This window comes from Ursus arctos, unplaced genomic scaffold, assembly GCF_023065955.2.
Source record: "Ursus arctos isolate Adak ecotype North America unplaced genomic scaffold, UrsArc2.0 scaffold_4, whole genome shotgun sequence".
Lineage (NCBI taxonomy): Eukaryota > Metazoa > Chordata > Mammalia > Carnivora > Ursidae > Ursus > Ursus arctos.
Window position 1 is genome coordinate 91950986 of NW_026623056.1, and position 24531 is coordinate 91975516.

Sequence of the window (24531 nt, forward strand, 5' to 3'; positions counted from 1 at the left end):
TCCCTCTCGCTGGCTGTCAAATAAATAAATAAATAAAATCTTTAAAAAAAAAAAGAACCAAAAGAATTCAAAACAGATCTTCAAACAAATACCTGTACATAAATAAAGGTTCAGGGTAGCACAGTTCCTCATGTCCGTCCGTCGTGGATGAAGAGGATTAACACAACGTCCATCTGCAGAATGGAACGTTCTTCAGCCATAAAGGAGCACCGACCCTTGCTACAGTGTGGATGAACTCCGGAACATCATGCCGAGTGAAATAAGCCAGACTCAGAAGGCCGGACTGTACGATTCCGTTTATACAATGGCTCTCAAACAGATCGTTCCCCCGAGACACAGAGCAGACTGGCGGCTGCCAGGAGGAAGGGGAGGGGACGACGTGCGCTGGGACCTGGCTACAGGATACCGAGAACATCACAGTTTGAAACTGTTGATTTCAGGTTATGGGAATTTCACCTCCATCAAAAAGCCCCGAACACCCCAGTCTCTCTGACCGACCCAGGCCCAAGCAGACGCAGCCACCGGGCGAGGGCATCACACGGACCCGCACTTCCCCTGCCGTCATTCTGCTGCTCCCCGCTCTGGACTCTTCCCCAGAAAAGGCACCTGCTGCTGCTTTTACCCCTGCTCCTGTCATCGCGTGGGTTCCTCCACCTGGCTGAGTTCTATTTAATAAGATCTTCGTGCTGAAACATTTTAGAAGAAAGTTAAAGAAAAACACATCTACTCTAGTAAACCATAAATAGACTCATTTAGGTAGCCAGGTGTTAATAAGGGTGAAATGAGCACTTCTGCCGGCCCCTGTCCTTGCTGCCCCTCATGTCAGAGCAGTGCCCGGCGTCGGGCAGCTGAAAATCACGTCTGTGCGCTCAGTGTTGACAAAAGCAAGAGGACGGACGCCAGCAGGTAGCGCGGGGGCCGTCAGAGCTGTACGGTGGCCGCGGCAGGTGCTGACTTTGTCTTCTGCTCCCGCTCGCGAGCAGCCACGAAGTTCAGCAAGTCGATGGCAGTGACGACCCCGAACACCATCTGCCTCTTACTGGACTTCCCGTTGCTGTGGTCTGCGGGGGAACAAGGCAGCGGGTTCAAGGGAGCTCCGCGCGGACTCGATCAGAGGAGCCCTGCCCGCACCCAGGCCCTGCCGGCGCTGAGCTCCCGGGCCCGCCGTGCGGCCGCCCAGAGTACCCAGCAGCACCCACGCCGACCCGCAACGAAGGCCGCCTCCTGACGAGCCGTCCGGGCGAGCAGCAGGGAGGCGGGTCCTGGCTTCTCCACGCCAGCCTGCTGGGCCGCGTGCCTCAGCCTCACTACTTCATCTGTGGGTCCCCCTCGGTGCCCAGCGCTCGAGTTTCGGCGTGAAGCTCCGACACCGCCCACACCCAGCAGCGACACCAGCTCCCAGCTCTGGCCGGTCCTCACGCCCGTGCCTCTCACGGCGGCCGCGCGGTGCCGCCCATGGGCAGGCAGGCTTTGGGGGTGGTTGATTTTACGTGTCTGCTTCACTAAGCCACGGGGTGCTCAGATATCTGGTCAAACACTCTGGCTGTCTGGGTGAGACCAGGTATTTGGCCGGGTCCACTGAGGAAAGCAGACGGCCCTCCCTGGCCGGGCGAGCCGCGCGTCATCAGCCAAAGGCCTGAGGAGAACAAAAAGGCTGACGCTCCCCGATAAGAGAACATCGTTCCTGCCCTTGGCCTCAATCTGAAACACCGGCTCCTCTTGGGGCTTGAGCCTGCCCGCTCACCCTGTGGCTCTTGGGACCTGCCGACCTAGTCACGCGAGCCAGTTCCTGAGACTGAGTCTCCTTCCCTACGTCCACACACGCCGTGGTTTCCCTGGAGAGCCGGGGCTGACGCACGGAGCGCCAGCAGAGCCGAGGAGCGGGTGGGGAAGGCCCAGGTCCCATCTCCTGCCCCAGCACCACTCCCGCGGCCGTGTCCCTCGTGCCTTTGAGGGCAGAGGTCACAGAGGGAGGGGACAGGGGTGGGGAAGGCACAGGGGGGCCGGGCACCCAGCCGGCCTCCTCGGAGCACCTCAGGAAAAAACAAGGGGGACCCAAAGAGATGAGCCACGCGCACTGCACGACGTGCAGGCAAAGGGGCAACTTCGGAGAAGCCTGTCCGGGCTGCCTCTGTGCACACCCCTGCGGGAGAGGGCGGCCTGCAGCAGCCTCTGTACCCTGCCCCGCAGACCCTGCGAGAGAAACTCGGCCAGAGCCGAGGCGTGCCAACTGTCTGTAAGGGCCACACGGTCCGTTATGACCACTCGGCTCTGCCACCAGGAAGTACTGTCACGTGTGACTAAGGAAACTTCACCTGTGGACCCTGAACTTGGAACTCCTACGCTTGTTTTCTCGTAGATGCGCAAATATGCGTAAATGTGAGACTAGGAGGAAGAACCCTCCCACTCAAGCTTGGGGGTCCAGGACCCTGGACCCCCTCCTGTGCCCTCGGAGGCTGCGATTCTGACCGCAGAGCCGTCCCCGGGGGGGGGGGGGGCAGGGCGTACATACCTGCAGGCCCCCCCACCACGCCCGACAAGGCCAGGTCCCGCGCTGTGGAGCCAAGGACGGTAGAGGGGTTAGACTCGGGGCAGCCCAGGCCCCGAGACCAGCCCTCTGTCAGGAGGGTGGGCAGACTCCAGGCCCCTCCCTCACTTCCCCAGCCCTCACCCTCACCGGAACTGGACCGGCATCCCCTGGCCTGAAAGTGGCTGCGTACGTGGCAGTTCGACAGCCCCGTGGCCTCCCCGGCGGTGGGCACCCAGGTAGGGCACACAGAGGGGTCCCTCGGATCCACAGTCCAAAGCTGGTGGGGGCTGCAGGTCAGCACCACTGACTCCCCAGATACCCTTCGAGGGACGAGGGCCTCCCTGCCCCACACAGCTCGCAGCAGGAAGGCGCACGGAACCTGGGGCTGGGCCTTGGCAGCCAGCGCCCTCCAGGGCTCCCGCTCCCCGGCCCAACCCCGGTCTGCCCCGGCCGGCAGCAGGCCCTACTCACACTGGATCTGCTCGTGGACCACCAGGGCGAAGTGGTCCATCTCCAGGATGTGCGAGAGCTTGCCCAGTGGGTCTGTCAGGCGGATCTGGAAGAGAAGCGGTAGTCAGCGCCCACGGGGGCAGTAAAGCCAGGCGTCAACCTGGCCCGAGCCTGCTCTCGCGACCGCTGCCTGCCGGGCCCTCCAGTGAAGGGAGCAAAGCCTAGGAAAGGCTGGGCACCGCTCCAGAAGGATCCCTGCAGCCTGTTGCTGAATCAGAAATGGAACACAGGATGCAGAGGGCAACACGATGTACTTAAGACAACACTATGATGAGCCATCGATTCCTGAAGAGAGAGGACGTTCTGTATCGCTACGTGAAAGAGCCTCTTAAAAGAGCTTCCCACGGTCTGATCCCAACTTGGTCTGGACATTCTGGAAAAGGCAAAACTAATAAAAAGATCAGGGACAAATAGGTGGAGTGGGGGGGTTTACACACAGTATTATTCTGTGGGATACTGGAATGGACGCATTTGTCACAACCCGTAGAGCCGTAGAAGACAAAGACGGACCCCCCACCTCAACTAGCCCTCAACTCACTAACAATGGCATACCGGTCATCCGTCACAACAAACTGACACCAGTGCAAGACTTAATAACAGGAAACCATGCGGAGAAGGGGGGGATGTGGGGGACTCACGCTGCACCGTCTGCTCGACAGACAACGAGAACTTGAAGAAAGAAAAAAGACATCTGGGTCCACCCGTCAAAGGTAAATACGAGTGACCTGCCTACACGCAACTTCATGGGAAGCATGTTTCTGACAAGATGGGAAAGAGAATTTAGGGAATACAGAACGGACAGAAGATCCAGGAAGGAAAATCAGGATGGGGGGATTGGAAGAACAGCCGTGACATGGAGACCCTGTTCCTCACTGGGAGGGAACAAGGCCGGCCCACAGTGGCCCCCGTCTCCAGGCCCTCACCCCACTCGCTCCATAGTTCACCACCAGTCGACCCAGTGCCCTGGTCTAGGTGGGCCCACCTGCTCGGGAAGAGCTGCCCGGACCCTCTTCTCCTCCCCCCATGGCCAACACCCAGCTCACACCTCAGGAAAGACCTGAAATGGGGTTCCTCAGCCCAACCGCCTAGGAACCCGAAGTCCAGTGACCACAGGTCCAGAGGAAAGATGTTTGCTATCAACGAAAGGCCTAAATGGTCTCAGTCTTTGTCTCTACGTCCCTCTAGAAATCAGTCTGAGGAGGCTGTTCCATGGATTGGGCCTCCCTGGCCATCGGGGGCCTCGTCAGACTCGTTCCTAGCACTCCACGAACAGACACCTTCCCCTCCCCAGGAGATGATGTTCGCGGAGATGGAAGGTGACCTCTCTACAAGTCGAACTCATCTGAGGCCACAATTCCCTTTGAAAGATCTTTCCGGTTTTAAATGGCCAGAGGGAGAGTGAGGTGACACTGTGAGGTGGACAATCTGGACAGCGGAGGGAGCCCTCCCCTGCGCTGCTGGAGACGCCAAGGCTCACAGCCTGGGGCTCTGCAGTGGGATCTTCCTACCACCTGGTCACGCTGCAAGGTTCTCAGAAGGGGCATCCCAGACGGGGCGCCAGCAGCCCAACCCAAGGGTCACTTGGTGTTAGCCACGGCACTCGGGTCATCTGTTTACTGTCCCAGGAATGCCCTTTATGGACCTGGAGAGTCCTGTTCCCATGGCCTCCACGGCCGTCAGTCCCTTGGGAGGGGCGCAGCAAGGGGGCTCCTCCTCAGACGCAAGCTGGACAAACCCCAGGGTGATTTCCAAATCACCAGGCGCCCTTCCTAGTGGAGTCTGGTAACGGGGGCGATCTCCCCGTGAGAAGACACGTGCTCACGGGGCTGGGCGGAAAGGGTCGGCCCACACCGCTGAACCGCGCACAGTGGCGCTGGTCTACGGAAGCCAGTTGCCCCCGAACGCGCTCAGTGGGTCAGACGCTGGATGTGGCCAAAAAGACCACAGGGGTCAGGAGGAGCCAGGTGGTAAGGCCGCCATGGCTCACTGCTGGTGCCCAGGCCCCAGTGGGGCAGCGGGAAGGGCCGGCACTGGGCTGAGTGGTGTGCCCAGGAGATGGGTCCCACCCAGGTTTGACCCTGTGGTCCCTGCCTTCTCAAGACCAGATGTGCTCAATGGAAGCCTCGACCCCTGGAGAAGGAAGACATCCTGCCTCCCTCACCCCAGCCCCTTGGCACACAGAGCGGAGCAGGCCCACGGCGGGCACTTCGTGTTTTGCTCCTGCTGGCCCTGTCCAGCATCTCGATGGCAGGACACTGAAGTCCCCACATGGAGACCCTGAGGGTCCTGAAAGCAGCAGAGCTCATGGGGGCCCGGGCCCTGGCTACGCTCTGAAGGTCAAGGCGTGCCGGAACGTCTGACCTGGCCTCTGAGGGACGGAACAAAACAGACTTGGGCGTCAGGTGGCGGCCACCAACTCTGCCAGCCTGACAACACGCACAGAAAACCGAAGCCGCCATCAGAGCAGACCCCCAGTAGTGACAGGCAGAGGAAGCACGCCGGCTCACGGAAGGCCACGGCGCGGGTATAGCCACTCCCCGAGGAAGGGGCCAGGCGCCCACAGATCAACCCCAAAAGGCCCAAGATGCAATGGAGCGGGAAGGGGACAGATGGTGTGCTGCCCACCGCGGACGGATAACCAAACACTACGCTGTGGGAAAGCAGCCGGACACATGGCACGTGCGGTGTTGGCACGAGCGAGGCTGCGGCACACACGCCACCTGCGGGGCAGGAAGTGCACGGCTCCCACGGTGCTGGGGGTCAGGGAGGAGTGCGGGAAGCCCTCGGGGTGACTGGTGATGGTGTCATGTCGAACCGTGACATGAGACGTGTGGAACGTGCCCACCGCGTGGCGGTTACACGTCCAGAGACAGAAGGGAAGAAACTCAACAGCGGGTGGCAGCGGGACTGTGGACGGGTCGCCAGTGCTCAGCCGGGCTGGCCAGCCACTCGCATGTGACGCCGGGCTAAGGGCTCACACAGGAAGCACACTCGTGTGCTAGGTGCTCTGGGGTGTGCCGGGGGCAGTGGCTTGGGGGGCCATGAGGGCTGTTTGAGCAGAGGCCAGCAGGAAGGGTGAGCCGGGAAGGCCCCGGGAGCACTGGCAGCGGGAGTGCTCACGGCTGGAGGAGGCAGGACAGGCGGACTCGGAGGAGTGGGGGCGGCGGGGGGGGGGAGTTCCGGCAGGGGTGGTCCAAGCTGGGGCCCTCTCCCGGGGCGGCTTGGCAGGAGAGGGGCTCTGCAGGGCCTGAGAGGTGGTGGAAATGGGAGAAATACTCAGATTCTGGAGAGCCTGCAGCGGGGGGTGGGGCAGCACATTCAGCCCCAGGTTTAGGCTCGACCCCTGGCCTCTCCGGAGCAGCACAGCCAACAGCCCACCTTCCCTTTGCCGCCAGCTGGAGGCCGACACGCTCCTGAAACGGTGCGGGGCCCAGGGAGAGGGGACGCCCGAGTCTGCCACCTCAGGGCCTCGGAGAGCAGCGTGCTCTGCCCTGCCTGTTGAGGGGCCCATCACAGTCTCAGGACACCCCCGGGGTCCCCCCAGCCCCGTCGCGTCTCCTGGAATGTTCCAGTTCTTACTAGAAAATTGGGCCTGCCAGGTATTCCTCATGAGCGCGCCCAGGAGGGGCACAGGCCCCGTGTTACGGGCACGGTCATGCTGACAGAGCCCGGCTTGCTCCTGACCGCGGGGGTGGCAGCACCGTCCCAACGAGCGGGCTGCACAGCGCCCTGCCTTCCAGGCGGAGCCTACGGTTCTAGCCATGTGGCGCTCGTACCTCTTTGAACTGCTTATAGATGACTTTCCGAACTTGGTCTGACGGGTGGACCTTCCCGGCGAGCAGGGATGACAGCATGTTCCCCAGGGTCACCATCCCCAGGATCACCCTGGGAAGCAGGGGACAGGGTCAGGGGTCAAGGCGGGCACCCCTTCCCTCCCCAGGCAGAATATGCCCACACTCGGCATCGGAGGGTGCCCTTCTGCCATGCGTGCAAATGGTCTTAGCATTCACCCAGTACGTGCTGGGCCTACGTGTGGCAGAGACTGCAAACCAGTGGGTCCCCTGGGTGCTTCTGTTCTGACCAGTGTCTAGGCCAAAGAACTCGCTGTCGCCCGGGCCAGGGACTTTGGGGGCTAGCACCGGGATAGTCTCGGAGCCTGGGCACGCACATCATCTGTGCGCACCTGCGTGGCCTGCAGGGCTGGACGTGTCCTCCACCACCCGCCCCTGTGCGCATAGCGACAGCGCGGTGGGGCGAGAGCGGCCCCGCACCGCAGCAGTTAACGTGGCCGGCTCCCCGCCCCGGTGGGTGCTCAGGGGGCCCTCGTCCATCGGGCCACCCGCTGCTCGGCGCAGCTGTACGCACAGTGGCCACCGCCACCTGTCCACGTGGGTCCCCGCGGCCGCCCCGTCCCGGAGTGCGGAGCGCAGCCCTGGAGGGGGGTGGCAGACACCGACCCTGACTCATCGACAACGGGCGCCTGGTCGAAGCCCTTCTCGCGCAGGATCTCAATGGTGTGCTCGCAGGTGACCGTGGGCAGCACGGTCAGCGGCGCCGACAGGCTCAGCTCCTGAACTCTGAGGTGCCACCACCTGCGGGAGAGCAGGGCAGGCTGTGAACTGGGAGGCGGGAGGCGGGCACAGATGGGGCCACCGCGAGGGTCGTCACACCGGGAGGCCGCGGAGATGGCCAGGCAGCTGTGGGCCACGGCAAGGTGCCCTGGGTGCCAGGAGCACGTGTCCTGCGGCCACATGGGGGACTTCAGAGGGCAGTCCTCACCACGGCTTGGTCACCATGAAGTCCTCCTCCTTCAGGAAGCCTTTCTGCAGCATCCACTTGTCACTCAGGAACTTGGACCTGCGGGCATCAGGAAGTCACCAGGGTCCAGACGGAGGGTCTCACCACCCCTCCCTCTGCCCACATGGAGGGGGACACGGTGGACTCTCAGAAAGCCATGGTCCAGCAGAGACCCCACATGGCTGAGGCTGCAGACCTGGGAGACCCCAACAGGGACCTGACGGGGGCATCTGGTCAAGCAGCGACCTACGTCTCTGTCTGAAGGAGCGCAGGGCACAGGATGTTCTGTCCCCAGACCTGAGCCAGCAGGCCCCTCGTGGCTCCCGGGGCCATCTTCCCCAGCCCCCATCCTGACACTCGGGGAGAGGCACAAAGCAAGGACGGCCCTCCTGAGGGTGAGGGACAGCGGCCCCGCCACGGGCTTCCCGCCACGGAACCTGCCCTAACCAGGCAGCCAGAGCGCCCAGAACGGGGAGCACATGACCCGCTGCTGGGTGGCCAGGACACTGAGCTAGACAACCTGCTCCAGCCCCCATCTGACCATCTCCATGACACACCTACACCATCGCCCAGACCCGCCCCTCCTCTCACACCTCTCACACCTGCCCCTCCTCCCGCACCTTCACCTCACACCCACCCCTCCTGTCACACCTTCACCTCACAGCTGACCTCACACCCGCCCCTCCTCACACCTGCCCCCTCACACCTTCACCTCTCACACCCATTCCACTCACACCTTCATCTCTTTCACCTCTCACCCGCCCCACCTCACACCTGCCCCAACACTCACACCTTCACCTCACACCTGCCCTCCTCACACCTTCACCACACCCGCCCTCCTCACACCTTCACCTCACACCCACCATCCTCACACCTTCACCTCACACCCGCCCCACCTCACACCTGCCCTCCTCACACCTTCACCTGACACCCGCCCTCCTCACACCTTCACCTCACACCCGCCATCCTCACACCTTCACCTCACACCCGCCCCACCTCACACCCGCTCTCCTCACACCTTCACCTCACACCCGCCCTCCTCACACCTTCACCTCACACCCGCCCTCCTCACACCTTCACCTCACACCCGCCCTCCTCACACCTTCACCTCACACCCGCCCTCCTCACACCTTCACCTCACACCCGCCATCCTCACACCTTCACCTCACACCCACCCCACCTCACACCCACCCTCCTCACACCTTCACCTCACACCCGCCCTCCTCACACCTTCACCTCACACCCGCCCTCCTCACACCTTCACCTCACACCCGCCCTCCTCACACCTTCACCGCACACCCACCATCCTCACACTGCTTCACCTCACACCCGCCCCACCTCACACCCGCCCTCCTCACACCTTCACCTCACACCTGCCCTCCTAATACCTTCACCTCACACCCGCCATCCTTACTTCACCTCACACCTTCACCTCACACCCGCCCTCCTCACACCTTCACCTCACACCTTCACCTCACACCCGCCCTCCTCACACCTTCACCTCACACCCGCCATCCTCACACCTTCACCTCACACCCGCCCCACCTCACACCCGCCCTCCTCACACCTTCACCTCACACCCGCCCTCCTATCTTCTCTCTCCTTCAGACTTTACCATCCACACACACGCACACACACACTCACACACAACAGGCCTGCCAAGCTCATGGGGGTCAGGCATTCTTACTGAGTGGGTAGTGGGCAGCCCAGCTCCAGGCAATGTGGCAACGGGAACCCAGACATGAATCACCCCACCTTGGGAAACCAACGTGGCGTCCCCACAAGGAGCAGCTGAATGCGCCAGAGACGCGTACCCCACAGCTCCTGGGCTGTGGGGGACATTGTGAGGGTTTGGTGGGTTGGGGGGGGGTCTCTAGATCCCTGCCCCCCCCCAGAATCCTGCTGTGGAGCAACTGGGCCCATAAGCAGAGCCATCAGCCCAGAAGCCACCAGCAGGACCTACGGGCTTCAGAGTCGGGACACAAAGTGCACAAATGCTCACACCATCGGGCCTGAAGGGTCCTCGGAGGCCACTGGTCAGACATTCCACAGCAGATGCTAAGGGGCCATCTGACCCCAGCCAGGGGTCTCCTCAACCAGAGGAAGGATGAAGCTACAGGGCGAGTGGGGGAGGGCAGCTTCATCCTCCCCCTCCCTCGCTGATCTGTTACGCCCAGACTTTAAATGCTTCTAGACGACCCAAAATAGGGATTAGACAGGCTGAAAAACTGTGAACTCCTGACACATGAAGGGGAACCCAAGGGCCAGGAGGGTGGAGGCAGAGCCTGCAGGGGTCCTGCGGACCCCCTCCCTCCCACTTTCTGCTGTCAGAGGTCAGGGGAGGCCCGGTGGCGGGCACCCGGGGAAGCGCTGGATTCAGAAGGACGGGGCGACGCGGGCAGGGCGAGGGGCGCGTCTCACATGTAGTTGCGGACGGAGTCGGGCAGGATCACCACGCAGCGCTGGCCCTCCTGCAGCTCCTGGGCAGCCTTCACGGCCACGGACACGGCGCTGCCCGCGCTGCCACCTGCGGAGCGGGTCAGTGAGTGTGCACGTACGTGCGTGCCCGGACCTGCTCTGGAGGGGTCCTGGGGAACCGTCAACAGTGGCTGCCTCAGCAGGGAGGGGACCCCACTTCTCACTGCACCCTGCCTTCCTCTCTCACCCACTGAGCTTCTCATCCGCCTGGGCTTTCATCACTCAACCCTCCCCCCAAGGAAACCCAGAGACCCCACAGCGGGGTTTTACAGAGCAAGTGCACTGCATGTCCCCTCTGTCCCTAAGTCCCCGGGGATCGAAATCAAGGTGCTTCCCCTGGGGACCCTGGGGGCTGCGAGAGCGGACAGCTGGCGAGGAGTGTTTTTCCACCGCCTTCTGCCCCCGGAGGCCCATGTGACAGACACCCTCTAGCCTCTCCAGGGCGTTCCCAGCACCCTGTCCCGGCCGGGGACCCCAGTCGATGGTGAGCCCCCCGCCTCCAAGGTCAGTGCTGGGTCTGACTGAAAACACAAGTGTCCTGAGAGGTTTGGCCTCGCCCCCAAATACCCCTGCACGGCTGATGGCATTGCCAGGACACGTCTCACGGTGGGGCCAGGCGGGAGGCAGACGCCCATCTCGCACCCGGACCCCACTGCCCACTATGGCGGGAGCGCGACAGCAGTGGCTACTTCCTCCTCCTGTCAAGCTACTGGGGACTGCTATGTCCCCAGGCCCCTCACCTCTCACGCTCTGTCCCTTCTCCGTCTGCCACACCCCTGTTCTCAGACCATTCAACACAGAACACAAAGCATGTGGATCCTAGGGACCCAGAAACATCGACCCAAAGCTCTGGCCACGCTCTGGAAGGGCACCTGCCCTGCGGCCTCCTGTCCCCGCCCGTGAGCACGATGGCCCCCCGAAGGGCGGGCAGCACCAGAGCAGCACAGCCACCGCTGTCCCGCAGCCTCAGGACGAGGCGTCTCTTATGCGTTTGGACCAGAAGTGGGCAGATGGCAAGCGTGCACCCCGGTGCCTGCGCCCCACTCACCGCACAGCAGACCCTCCTGCGCAATCAGCATGCGGGCGAAGGCGAAGGACTCCTCGTCGTTGCTCTTGAACCACTTGTCCACCACCTGCAGACAGGACCCACGCCGAAGGCTCTGGAGGGCTCGCGCCCTGGTGAGGTGGGGGCGCGGCCCACCGCCGTGGGTCCCACCTCACAGATGCCCTTGGTCCAGGGGGCCGTGACCTCAACGGACGCGGCCTGGCCCCACGTGCGGGATGGGATTCTCACGTGTAAAAACCTGGCACTTTCTCCCTCGCCCCGGTCCAACACATTCTGCCTCTGGCACCTAGAACTGTTGTCCGGCCCCCACCGCACTGCCATATGTCCCCGCCAGGTCACTCTAGACCCCTCAGATGGAAGCACCCTCTAAGCTCCCTCGTCCGGGGCCCTTCTCATTCAGCGGGCTCACCTGCCCTCCGCACCTGGAGCTCCCTCCCTCTGCGGGGGCCTGGTGTGCGCACAAAGCTGGACCTGTGCCACCGGCCACGTCAGCGTCTCTGCCCAGCAGGCCACGGCGTACACTTGATACGGGGCCGCCTGCTACCCAGCCTTGACCGCCAAGACCGCGCTTCGCCCACCTGCCTGTGTGGCGCTCACTTTCTCGTTCCCCCTCCATAGGAAAGCCGGTTCGAGGGCGCACGTCCGCGAGGGCCGGAACCCCCGCAGGGGACACGGCCTGGCTCTACCTACCGTCCGGTCCAGCACCGTGGGGATGAAGTCGTAGCCGATCCCCTCCACCTCGTACAGGGTCTGCTCCGTCTGGTTCAGCTGCTCGGGCTCTGCGAGGATGGAGCCCTCGGGATCCACCCCGATGATCTGCAGAGGGGGTGGCAGCAGGGCCAGAGGTGGGCGGAGGTCTTGTCTGGCCATGCCTAGCTTTCACTGGGGTGGCCGATCCGGCCCCCAGCAGCCCCCAGCAAGCGCCTGATAAAGATCGGCCCCTGGGGCGTGGGCCTCATTCCCGGGCCTCAGGACAAACTGGAAACCCGAGTATTGGGGAGATTCCAAGGTAAACATTCACCCCAGGGCACTCAGAGGGGATGGCACGGGGGGTGGGGGAGCCTCCCAGGGGAGCACCTGAGGAGCAGGGCGCCCCAGGAGAGCCCTGACTGCCCCATGGGGACACCTGGTGCCTGTGGGGACAGTGGGCAGAGAAATGAACCCCCCACCTGGATGTTCCGACGAGCCCCTTCCCAGGTCCACGCTTAACTCCAAGCCCAGACACCTCCCCAGGGGCGGCACACGCGGGACCCGAGCCTGAGAGCTTACAGCTTCTGCAACAATCCTCAGAGGCCACCCAAGACAACTGTCCCCCCACCAGAGCATTTGGGCGCATAGGTCGTGGGCCACTCCCAGACAGGTACAGACATACACACTGTCCTGGACACAAGCCGTAAGCAGGAGTGTCAGGACGGGGAACTTTCAGCTCTAAAGCAGAGGCCACTCTGGGGGCCCGATGCCCAGAGCTTGGAGATTCCGCATCCAACTGCAGTTGAGGCCACAGGGCAGAGACGCACACACGTCGGGGCCTGCGTCTCCGGGCAGGGCAGGTGCCCGCGTGCCCCCACCGCCCGTCGGCAGCCCCTGGGTCACTCACTTTGCACCCTGGACATTTCTCCTTCAGCTTCCTGGCGATGCCCGTGATGGTGCCACCCGTGCCCGCCGAGGCCACCAGCATGTCCAGCTTCCCTGATGGGAGAAGCTGCGTCAGGGAGAACACCCGCAGGCCATAACCCAGCGAGCCCAGCACGCTTCTTTAAGATTGTATGTATCTATCTGAGAGAGAGAGTGCACCCTGGCGGGGGGGGGGAGGAAGGGAGGCAGAAGAAGCAGAATCCCCGCTGGGCAGGGAGCCTGACGTGGGACTCGATCCCAGGACCCTGAGATCATGACCTGAGCTGAAGGCAGACGCTTCACTGACTGAGCCCCCCAGGCGCCCCCCCATGCTTACTAATGAGCGAAAACATAACCAAAATGAAGGCTGGTTATGGAAAATTTCCAGAAAAACTATTCTCCTCCTTCAACAGCCTTTCATTATGATGCTAGATCTTTAAAAAACATTCACAGCAAGCGACCCAGGGGGCATTTCAGGCCTGGCTGGCGGACACACGGCCACGGAAACCCCGGGCGGGCGTGCGGAGGCGCGGGCAGGACTCGCTGCGGCGGCTGCCTGGGGGACGGGGCCCAGGCGGCTGAGGCGCGGCCTACGGGTCAGGTTTGGGGCGTGACTGCGGGAGCTGAACTATAAAGGAGACAGGAGGAACCCCTCAGGCTCGGCTCAAAGCTCACCGGCTCTCACGGCGTCGGGGCCCGGGCCCGCTCTGACACCCGCAGACAAGTCCGCGCGGGCACGCGTGCCGAGGCACGGGCTCGCTTTTGCAGACGAGAGCATTCTCACGCGGAAAAGCTGGCCGAGCAAACGCCCGGGGCCCACCGCCCGGCTCCTGCGCCCAAGCCCACGCCAGCCTGATTCCACGCAGGAAGCCAGTGGGGCCCATCGCCCCAGCGTCTCCCTCATGGCTCTTCGGGAAACAGCCCCCGGAAGTACCGCCACGGCCCCTCCGGACCTTGGCTCTGAACGTGTGGAAAGGCTCCAAGAAGCTCGTGTCCATACACAAAGTACACCAAGCAGAGGGGCCGCCACCCGGTTCAGATCGGGGCTCGATGCCGAGTGCCCTTCCATGGCGTGAAGCCCAGGGACACGTCCAGCACTGGGCTGGGACGCGCGTGTTCCCCGCACTCAGGAGCCCCTGCAGGTCTGGAGGACACACTGCTGGGCACAGGAACAGGACTACATGATCCGCGTGGTGTCAGAGGAGAGGCAAAGGCAACGCCCGAGAAAGCACAATGAGGGAAAAAACCTCTCTAGGAAGATGCTCTGGAGAGCACGTCACAGAGAGGGGACATTTGAGTTGGGTTTTGACGGAGGAATAGGAGTTTACCAAGGAGAAGGTAAGTGACTTGTACACTCCCAGGCGAGCAGGGGGAGGTGCCGTCAAGACGGACAGAGGGGCAGGACAGAAGTACACACCCTCACACTGCTGCAGGATCTCCTCGGCGGTGCTGTCGTAGTGAGCAAGGGGGTTGCTGGCATTGCGGTACTGCGTGGAAAGACGACGCCGTCAGACACATGGAAGGGACGACGGCCGCAGGGCAGGAGGCACACAGCTCGGAGCCCGAGAGGAGCCCGGCAGTTCGGCTAAGAGTGGCCAGGGGCACGGGCAGTTTTAGGGCCTCACCAGGCACAAAACATTAAATCCAGCTCTCCTGAAATACCTGTGCTTTCTGAATGAACCCACAGGGAAGCGAGGGAGGCAGGGAGCTTCCGGTGGAAAGGTTTTTATGGTTTTACCCGTACAGAGCACCTCCGGGGTCCACTGCACAGGCCGTTGCGGCCCGGGGCTGAGCCCTCGAAGCCGGCACAGAAGGCAGAGAGCCAAAGGCTTGACTGACGCAGCCAGCCATCCACCGCAGGGCCTGACCAGGCCAGGAGACGCCGCCGCTAGCGTGCCGGGCACCTCTGCAGCCCCTCCTGCCGCCAGTGTGGCGCCCCCAACCCGACAGAGGCCCCCACCTCCGAGGGCACGCCCGCCCCTAGACCCCAGCTCACCTGGTCCAGGATGTGAGAGTTGGGGATCTCGTTCCGCAGCCTCCACGCCACCCCCACGTGAGACTCGGGGGAGTCAAATCTGGCGGTGGTGGGCGTCCTCACGATCTCCGCCCCCAGGGCCCGCAGCACGTCCACCTGCAGAGGACACCGAGGCTGTGTCTCCCCTAGGCCTGGCGCACAGGCGCGGCCCCGGGACAGGACCCCTGCCCCCACCTTCTCCGTGCTCATCTTCTCCGGCATCACGATGACGCAGCGGTAGCCCTTCACGGCGGCAGCCAGGGCCAGCCCGATCCCTGGGGACAGGGCACAGGGTGAGACGCGGCCGCGGCGCCCGCCAGGCCCCTCCCCAGATGTCTGTGACCGGTGCTGCAGCCAGGAAGGCCCAGAAGACGGCACTCTGGAGTCCAAAAGGGCCTGACGTCACCCCCTTCTGCCTCGGAACGAGGGCGTCAGGGCAGGGAATGCCAGAGGTAGAAATGCAAAGGCCAGCGTGCCCACAGAGCAGCACATGACGCCTGGCGCCTCCAGCTTGTCCTGGGCCCCCACCCTCACCCCGGACACGTACATCAGGTCCTGAGCAAATGGTTAAGGGAAGAGGCCGGCCAGATAGGCCAGCACGCAGCAGCAGGTCGCCCCAGGCCAGGGGACCCTCCTGGCCTGTCCCAACACCCACCTGTGTTCCCAGACGTCGGCTCAATGATGGTGTCCCCGGGCTTCAGTGTCCCGGCCCGCTCGGCGTCCTCAATCATCCGCAGGCTGATGCGGTCCTTCACGCTCCCGCCCGCGTTGAAGAACTCACACTTGGCCACTGGGAGCCAAGGATGAATCATGGGAGGAGGAGACCCCCGCCCCCAACCCATCCCTGATGCCCCCTGCAACCCCGTACTCTGACACAGCCAGGAATGGGGGCAGACACAGTCTTTGCTGGTTCTGCACACCAGCCCCTCTCCATTCCTGCCTCCCGCCTGCGCCTGGAGGAGGGGCCGGCCCACTGGGAAACGCCCACCTGCCCATCCACCTGCTGCCGGCCCCGAGACCACTCCGAGTGGAGGAGAACAAGGCCCCCGAGGAGCCCCTGCTGGGTGGATGGGCCAGGAAAAGCCTCTGCTGGGGGAGCACAGTCCCAACAGACTTGAGGGACACACGGCAGACGGCTGACGTGAGCCCCCCACTCCCCTTAAAGCAGGACAGATGGCCCCTGGGTCACAGCCCTGCCCCGTCCCGCCTGCCAATGCTCCATGCCTGCCTCCCATGACCCTCCTCACTGGGAGAAGCCCCTCACCCAGGGACACAGGGCTCTCCCATGTTCTCCCCGCCCATCTCCACTCTCCTTTCCTGCGGAAGGGCTCCCTCCCATCTCTTAAAAACACGCAGTGTTTGTAAAAGGAGGGGTGGATGGGCCGGCCTACGGTAACATGGGCACACTGCCTCCTGCCCGGTTTGTCCTGATTTCTGAAATCCAATCACCGGACGGACTTACCCCCTAGAGCCAGGCAGCGCCCCTGGCGGGACAGTGTGCGCCTGTGTGACGGGCGGGAGCTCCCAAACGCCTGCGCCCTGGGAACCTTCCAGGTCCCACACTTGAATCACTCACTGGCGTCATTCTAACTAGCCCGTGGGAAGGCCGGCGCTGACTGAAGCAGGGATCCGAGCTGACCAGCGTTCAGGCCCTGCCCAGGCCGGCCCCGTCACGCCGGCACGTCCCCCTGCTGGGCCGGATACAGCCTTGGACATCCACTAGCCAGCTCGTTTCCTGGCCCTTTGCCCCTCACGGGGGTCCCAGGGGTCCACCCCCCCATTCCTGGGCCCACTGAGCCACCGCCGGGCCGCGCACCGGACAGAGGACGCCAGGTACTCACAGAGCTCACACTTCAAGCCAAACTTCTTCCCAATCTTGTTGATTCTCACCATGGGGGTATCCCCAATTTTCTTCAGGATATCTGGCAAGATTTGGGGGGATTTTGTCCTGAAACAGAGGAGTCCGTGGTGACTCGGGCGTGGCAGTCCAGCGCGTTCAGTACATCAAGAAGCAATCAAAGAACCTGCTTTACTGGGACGTGAGCCACAACGCAATCTACGCGCAGGGTGAGAGATCACAGGCACATTCACACACGTGCGGACGCACGAGAGCCGACGGGAGGGAACCGCCTGTAGCTCAGCTCGCGGTTAGCTGTGCCAAGGTCGTGTCCTGGGCAGAGCCGGGGTCACAGGGCGGCGGGACGGGGGACCCGTGTGGCTTCTGCTACTCGGTTATGTTATTCCAAATCAGAAGCTGAAGTAACAGCACTGACTTCCCCAGGTCCTGGGCGATCTGTTCAGAAGAGCTTTTCTGGGGACCCTCACTTCCCTCCCTCTCTCAACCCGACCCCTAGGATTCCTCCTTTCCTCTTCTTTTCCTTGATAAACAAACTGGTGACGACCGTAGAGCCCCCGGACCCCCAGGCTGCTGGTCTGCCCACCAGGCCAGGGACAGTGGCTACAAAGGGTGTGTATCGGACACCTGGCATCGTGCAGAGAATGTCAGGCCCAGGCGGTGTAAAGTACCAGGCGAGACAAAACCACACAGACCATGGGGAAGTCCCTGGTGCCCTTGGGGTCAAGGTCAGGATGAACTCCCAGGCGGACCTCCGGCTCAATGTGGGTTTCCGTATCATGGACCAGCTGTTCCCCTTCACATCTAGTCACTGGCACCCTCTGCCCCTTCTTCCACCTGGGGACAGGTGACAGGCAGGTGTGGACAGCCCAGTTGGCGTGTGTGCGAACCACGATACGCACATTTCCTGACGGGCCCCCGAGAAGATTCCTCCATCCTCACCCACGGGGACTGATGCCAATTCCACACCCTCTTCCCGTCTGCACCACGGATGTGGGCACGAATATTCGCCTGGGAATATGCACCACTGACCTGAGCTTTGAGAAATCGACAGCTTCCTACGCCCTTGGCTTTCTAACATACATTCCAGGGTTCTCAGACTTCAGCGCCCACTGCTCCAGGAACCTGTGAGCACCAGACTCCAGCCCCATGCCAGCCCCAGCGGGCCCAGCTTCCCAGGGGGTCCGGAGGCACTAGGGCGGCAGCATTCCACCCCGGCGCCCCAAACAGGCCTCCACCCACACGGACAAGCTGGAACTCAGCCTCCACCACAGCCTTCCAGGAGGCTCAGAGGGAGAGGGACACCCCGGGGCGGGCTGGAGGCAAGCTCAGCAAAGAGGCACCTCCCAGATGCTAGGCTGAAGGGAAAGCCTGGCTGGGGGCAAAGGGCTCCCAGCCTTGGCCTTGGAGGGAGGCCAGGCCCTCTGGGTGAGGCTGGGGGTTGATTCGTTAGTCAAAGGGACAGAGGTAAACAGCTGCCCCCAAATCATCCTGTCTCCAGCAGGGGCTGAGGCAGGCAAGGAGGATGAGTCCCCCGCTAATCTGGGCAGGTGAACTTGGGGTTCCTGATTCAGCACCAGGCCTTGGGCGCACACCCCCTCTCCCGCAGAAGCTTGCATGAAGTGATCAGCACGGGAGCCGGGGATAGAACTGAGCAGGGACCGGCCCGGAAGCCGTCAGGAGGGCAACCCCACCAACTTCTGATAAAGCGCACTCCTTACCAGGGCTTGTCTGCCCCTCCCCTCACCGCTGCGCCCACCCTGGCCATCCTCCCAAGCCCATTCCACCTGGGAACCATCTAGAATCCCCTCCCCCAGATGTCCGTGCAACTGGCACCTTCTGCCCATCCAGAGAGGGCCCGAGGCACCTCGTGCCCCCTCCCCCACCTAGCCCCAGCACACCTGTGCCCTCACCATGAAGCTCCCCGAGAGCCCTGGGGCACCCTGGTCTTACATTCTCCCAGCAGGTCGGCCCCAACACCCTCGGAGCTGCGGGCCTGAGCTGGAACGAGTGTCCCACGGGACAGCGACCCCTTATGGGTTCTTAAGGAGGTTAATCAGGCCAGTGTGGGAGGTGTGGGTGTAACACCATTTTACAACCCAAGTAAGAGAGCATCCTTTCCACCCCAGGCTTTCCGAGTTAGAGCTCCAGAGCCCTCAGGAACCTGGGTCTGTCTCTGCTGCCCCGCTGCCCGCTCCCCCACCCCGAAACCACGCCCCAGCCTCACACGGCCCTTCTGCCGCCGGCTCCGCTTTGCTTGGGAAGCAAGGGTTCATCCCGTCCGGCCATCGGCCAACGTGCCTCCTCAGCTCTTGGGACTGAGACACGTTTAAAGTTTGCAACTTCTGGATTTGTACATTCTTCACATCCCTAACTATCAGCACCTCCCCCCACCCCTCGCATCTGCTGTTCAAACCAGGAATCCCGAGCGCTGAGACAGCAGCATATACGGGATAAAAATCAACACCTGAGAGCTTGTTCTCTGCCTTATCTGTTCTACATCCAGAGAGGACACCAAGGACAGAAAGCTTAGCGCGCTCCAGTTTTATCACGGGACGGGGACTTTCGTCTGTTGTTTCCTTTCACAGACAGACCTGCACCTGCACCAGGTTCTCGTTCAAGATGCCGTTTTCTACTGATAGTTTCACAAGAGATCGTTGCAAACATCTAAATACTGAACAGAGAGCTTAACAAGTCTTCATGCAACAGTCTCGGCCCGACCACGGAGAGAGCCCGCTGCAGGAAGTATTTCACGATCAGAAGTGCTCATCACCTACAGTTAAGTAGAAAAGCGCGGGCGTGTTTCTCGTGACTGGAAACCTGCAGGCTCGCCTCCCACACGGGGGAGCAGCCAGGGGAGCGGGGCTAGAAACCTCCCCTCCACGTCACTCCACGTCTGTGACGGGCACATCCCGTTACCCACTCAGCATCGGCTCCTGCTGGGCACTGATCTAGGGGCTGGGCTACAGTGCAAACGAGCCTTGGCCTCTCTGAGCCTCGGGCCACTCGTCCCCACGGCGCCCCCCGCCCCAGCTCACCACCCCTCCAGAGTGAGTACGGGGGGGGGGCACACCTCAGGTCTACACGGCTCCATGGCTTCCAGGGAACAAGCTCCTCCCTTCAGGGTAACGGACAAACCGGCTGGAATCGGGAACCGGCACTTACAAGGCGGTGTGGTGATGCGGAGAGTCACTGACCGGCCTGCCCAGCTGCCAGGAGCACCTGCTCGGGGCGTCAGGACGGATCCACTGGAGCTCCTTGGCTTCCTTGTCCCCCGCGGGCCCCTTCTCCAGGCTCCCTTTCCCCAGGTGTGCCCCTGAGAGGTGGGGGCACGCTGCAGACCCCGCTTCTGCTTGGGGTGTCTCGGAAGGCATGCTGCGATCTGGCAAAGGCAGGGGAGAGACTCAGTTGGTTCAGGCCGATTCTCACCACCTGCTGGAGAGTCTGCCTTGCTGTTCCTGGACCTGGGGAACCGGGCTCACCTGGCCCCCGGGCGTGGGGCTCCACCCACTCAAACCGCCCAACAGAAACGAGCGCGAAGTGCCACACCAGCTGCTGTGCACGGTCTGCGGGTCCTCGACAGGTGACACACAGAACCACGCCGTGAGCCAGCATCCCGCTCCCAGGCGTGTATCGGACAACCGGGAAGAGGTGTGTGTGCACCACGGCCGTGGCAGCACGGCTCACAACGGGCAACACGTGGAAACAACCCAGTGCCCACCGCAGACGAAGGGATGAACCAGACGCCAGATCCACCCAACGGAAATATTTGGACATAAAAAAGTGAGAAGGTTTCACACTTTTTCTCAATATGTGGGGGGGGAAGGTTCCTATGTGGAGGTGACGGGTATCCTACTTGACTGTGATTGTTTCACAGTGTAGACATCAAACCCAAACACCAAGTTGTAGAAAGGGCTTCTGTCTTGAACGGCATCCAGAGGGCAGGTCCCATTAAAAACAAAACAAAACAAAAAAAACCATCAGGGGCACCTGGGTGATGCGGTCAGTTGAGTGTCGGACTCTTGATTTCAGTTCAGGTCGTGATCTCAGGGTCATGAGATGAAGCCTCACGTCAGGATCCACGCTAGAGGGGGAGTTGGCTTGGGATTCTCCTCCTCCCTCCGTCCCCCCCTCGCGTGCGCATCTCTCTCCAACACAAGCAGGCCACCTGAGTGGCGCAGTCACTTCTTCTCCCTCTGCCCCTCCCCCCGCTCGCGTGTGCGCTCGCTGGAGCTCGCTCTCTCAAGAAAAAAAAAACCAAGTTGTACACCTTAAACACAGTTGACCCTTGAACAATACGGACGCAGACAGAAGGGAGGGAGAGGAGGGGGCGGGCTCGCTGGGCTGCAGCCCTGCCTTGCTCCATTAGGGTGACAACCAGTAGGCACCCCCTCTTCTTCGGAGACACTGGGACTAGCTCAGCCCCTCTTCTGCCGCCGGCTGCCATTTCTCACACTGACCAGAGGACGCAGCCCAGCTAAGTGCGCACCGATCACCGAGAACTTCCCACAGCGCAAACGCTGAAAGGAGACGGGACAGCTGCACACGCGAGGCAGCTCCTGCGTGCAATCCCCGAAGACAAACAGGGTATCAGCGGAAACGAAGGGAATGTGAGTAAGCACGGACTTCAGTGGAGTCCTGTCCGCCGTCACACAGGTACCTACGAATGCAACAGACTAACCAGGCAAACTGTGTTAGGAGGCAGGCATGTACGTGGGAACTCTCCATCCTGCCTTCTCAATTTTTCCTAAAATTAAACTGCTTAAAAAAAAAAAAGGCCAGGGGCACCTGGGTGGCTCAGTCAGCTAAGCATCTGTCTTTGGCTCAGCTCATGATCCCAGGGTCCTGGAATCGAGCCCCATGTTGGGCTCCCTGCTCAGGGGGAGCCTGCTTCTCCCTCTCCCTGCCGCTCCCCCTGCTTGTGCTCTCTGCCAAATAAATAAATAAAATCTTAAAAAAAAAAAAGTCTCTGGAATCCCGTGAGTTTGGAAAAGTTCCTGTTCATGGTAGGGGATGTGGCTCGGGGTGGTCTCTGAGCACAGCTGCACAGCTCCTCTGAGCAGCAGGAGGGACCCCCAGACCCCAGCCTTGCACCTCCCCTGCTCCCCAAGAACTTTGTAGGGCAGTTTTGCTGTGAAAAGGTCAGGGGCCCTGGGGGACTGGGCTGAAGGCACACAGGGCTCCTCCCGAGGAGATGAAATCCAGGTTCTCGGGCACTCGCTCCCTTTCTCTGGAGCTCATGGGCCAGGTGGGTTATCAGCAAGGGCAGAGGCAGCCCCAGCGGGTCGTACCCCCAGCGCAGTGGTCTGATGCAGTCCGGCCCAGCAGCTCCCCACAGACGCCCAGACCAGAGCCCGCCAACAGGGAGCGAGGAACCTCCCGACCCTTTACAAGTCACAGCCCGGAAATTCTGCAGGCCCCCCGAGGCTGGGTGGGTTCTGGGAGAAACCAGCCTCCCAGCTGTCCTGACCCGCGACCTTAGAGTGGTGGTTCTTTCAAGCCTCGGGGTCACCGACTTCTTTTACGAGGTTCAGCTCTTCCCTGAAGCCACTCAGATGTCCTCCCTCCTTTTGAAGACTCAAGCAGAACAGCGCCTGTTTTCCGTCGGGCGCCGGAGTGGCCTGTGGGCAGGTGATCTTCCATCTTGCAGAGGCCCCCGAGTCACAGGCGTCGCTCCCCATCAGAGGCCGACAGTGGGGCAGCGCCCCGGCCCGGCAGGCGCCCGCTCTGCCGCCGGACTGGCCACCTCGCTCGGAGACGCAGGCCGCCCCGAGCCTCCTTTCTGGAGACTCGCCTCGCCTGGCGCAACCTCCGGACAGGTAAGGAGCTGCCGCGTGCAGATGGAAGCCGATCGAGTCTCCGCGGCCGCCAGAGGCACCGGGCCGCACGCTCGCTCCGTGATCGGTTCCGAACTCGCCGGCTCTGAGCCGCCCGACCCCGGGCCCAGCGCCCCGCGGGCCGACGCACTTGCGTCCTGGGGAGGCGGGCTCACCTGGCGCCGCGCGGCTGGCTCCCGCCCCACCTTAAACCGCAAGACCCGCCTGGGGTTACGACGCCCCAAGTGCACGCCGTACTCCGCAGATACGCACCGGTCGGCCCGATGTTGGGGGGGGGGGGTCAGGGCCAAGGGTGCAGAGGGTAGAAAACTCCTCTCTTAAAGTGTGAGTTTTCAGGTGGGAGATCGAGACCCTACGGAGGATTTGGAGACCGCCCGGAAGGGGCACTTTGGGATAAACACGCCCAGACAATCCTTGAGAAGCTAAAAGTTTTGCGTTCCCGCCCTTCCCCCAACCCCCCCCCCCCCATTCCGCAGTTGGGCCATCCGCCTCGCCTAGGGTTCGGGGAAGTGGGGGTCTTAGGGCATCCTCCCCCCACCCCCGAGTATGTGCCCGGGGCACGGCCCCGCGTCCCCTCCCCCCGTGGGCGCCCACCTCACGTGCCGCCCACGCAACTACATCAATATTTATTCCCACCTCATACAACTGGCGGAAAGGAGCGATTTGCGAAACAGCCCTTTCCCATCCAAAATGCAGAGAAAAATCAATGATCGCACCCCGGCTCCCGGCCCCCAAACCCGTCCGCTCCACAGCCGCGGGAGCCGGGGGGCAGGCCCAGGGGCCACGTGGGCACTGAACCTACGGCTTCAAAGCCGCCCGGACGCGCGGGAGCGGGGAGGGCCCGGGGGCGCGGGACGCCGGCCCTGCTCCGCCGCGTTCAGGTGAAGATGATGCAACTCCGGCGGAGGGGTGGGGGCGACCCAGGCCCCGCCGGGACCCCAGCCCGAGCCCCCGGCCCAGGGGCGGGGCGGATCTCGGCCTGGCGGGCGCTCACCTGGACGGAGACGCGGGAAAGCGTGGCGGGCCGGGGACGTCCGGGCGCGGGGGAGCTGCGGGCCCGACAGCTTAAGGCGAGCCGCCACCCTGGAGCTGCGAGGCCTGCCGGACCCGGAGGCGGACAGCGCGCGCAGGCGATTGGCCGACAGGCGGGGGCGGAGGGCCGGCGCCCGGCCAATCCCGAGTGCGGAGCGCCCCGCCCGCCGCCGCGCTTGTCCCCGCCCCCACCCACCCATCGCACCCCACCCCCATCCCCACCCCTCCTCCGCCCGCATCCCCCCGCCCCCAACTCCCCGCACCCACTGCCCAGCCGCGGGTTCTGGACCCGGTTTCCACTCCCCTTTGGTGCATCCGCGGGCCAGGAGTCCCTCTGCCCTCCTCTCCCCCTTGTTCCCTGGACCCTGCCCCGCCCCTGCCCCCCACGACCCCCCACCAGAAGCGCAGACTCCGTACTCGATGTCCCGATTCTGTTTTACTTGGTTAAGTGCTCGCTCTACGGGAGTACAATGAATATTTGTTGATGAGTTTCACAAGTGCCCTGGAGCGGGGAAGGTGGTGATCCTACGCGAGTTCCCGCTTGCTAGCCCCCCCCCCCCACGCCTGCCCTGGTCCCCGCAGCCTCCGGTCAGGGGGGCACCCAGCGGGGACCCGGCACCCGGGCTCTGGGTTCCCCGCAGCGGGGTTTCCCGGGATTGATTTCTGTTCCCCATCAGACCCGGTGCTTGCCTTCCGAGCCCCGTCTGCCCAGACCGGAGACCGCTCCCACAGAACTGGGAAGGAACCGGAGCTCGCCAGAGACTTGCCCGAAGTCACAAAAGCTGCTCAGAAGCACGT

General features: G+C 62.7%; 1 protein-coding gene across 6 annotated transcripts; it reads right to left on the minus strand.

Annotated features, from left to right (window-relative positions):
* Nucleotides 1-281: 281 nt before the first annotated feature.
* On the minus strand, nucleotides 282-24531 carry CBS (cystathionine beta-synthase). 6 transcript variants are annotated; one of them, XM_044388059.3, is made up of 17 exons: nucleotides 24424-24505; nucleotides 20030-20246; nucleotides 16851-16957; nucleotides 15665-15799; nucleotides 15205-15284; nucleotides 14992-15126; nucleotides 14413-14482; nucleotides 12979-13070; nucleotides 12072-12197; nucleotides 11364-11448; nucleotides 10259-10364; nucleotides 7820-7897; nucleotides 7498-7632; nucleotides 6817-6925; nucleotides 3002-3086; nucleotides 2513-2554; nucleotides 282-1061 (listed from the first exon to the last, which is right to left on the minus strand). In XM_044388059.3, the coding sequence occupies exons 2-17, from the start codon at nucleotides 20236-20238 to the stop codon at nucleotides 922-924; spliced, it is 1734 nt and encodes a 577-aa protein (XP_044243994.1). In that variant the 5' UTR covers nucleotides 20239-20246; nucleotides 24424-24505; the 3' UTR covers nucleotides 282-921. The 6 variants fall into 6 exon arrangements, with proteins under 6 accessions (XP_044243994.1, XP_026353216.1, XP_044243961.1 ...); XM_026497431.4 differs by lacking the exon at nucleotides 24424-24505 and adding an exon at nucleotides 23696-23828; XM_044388026.3 differs by lacking the exon at nucleotides 24424-24505 and adding an exon at nucleotides 23338-23519.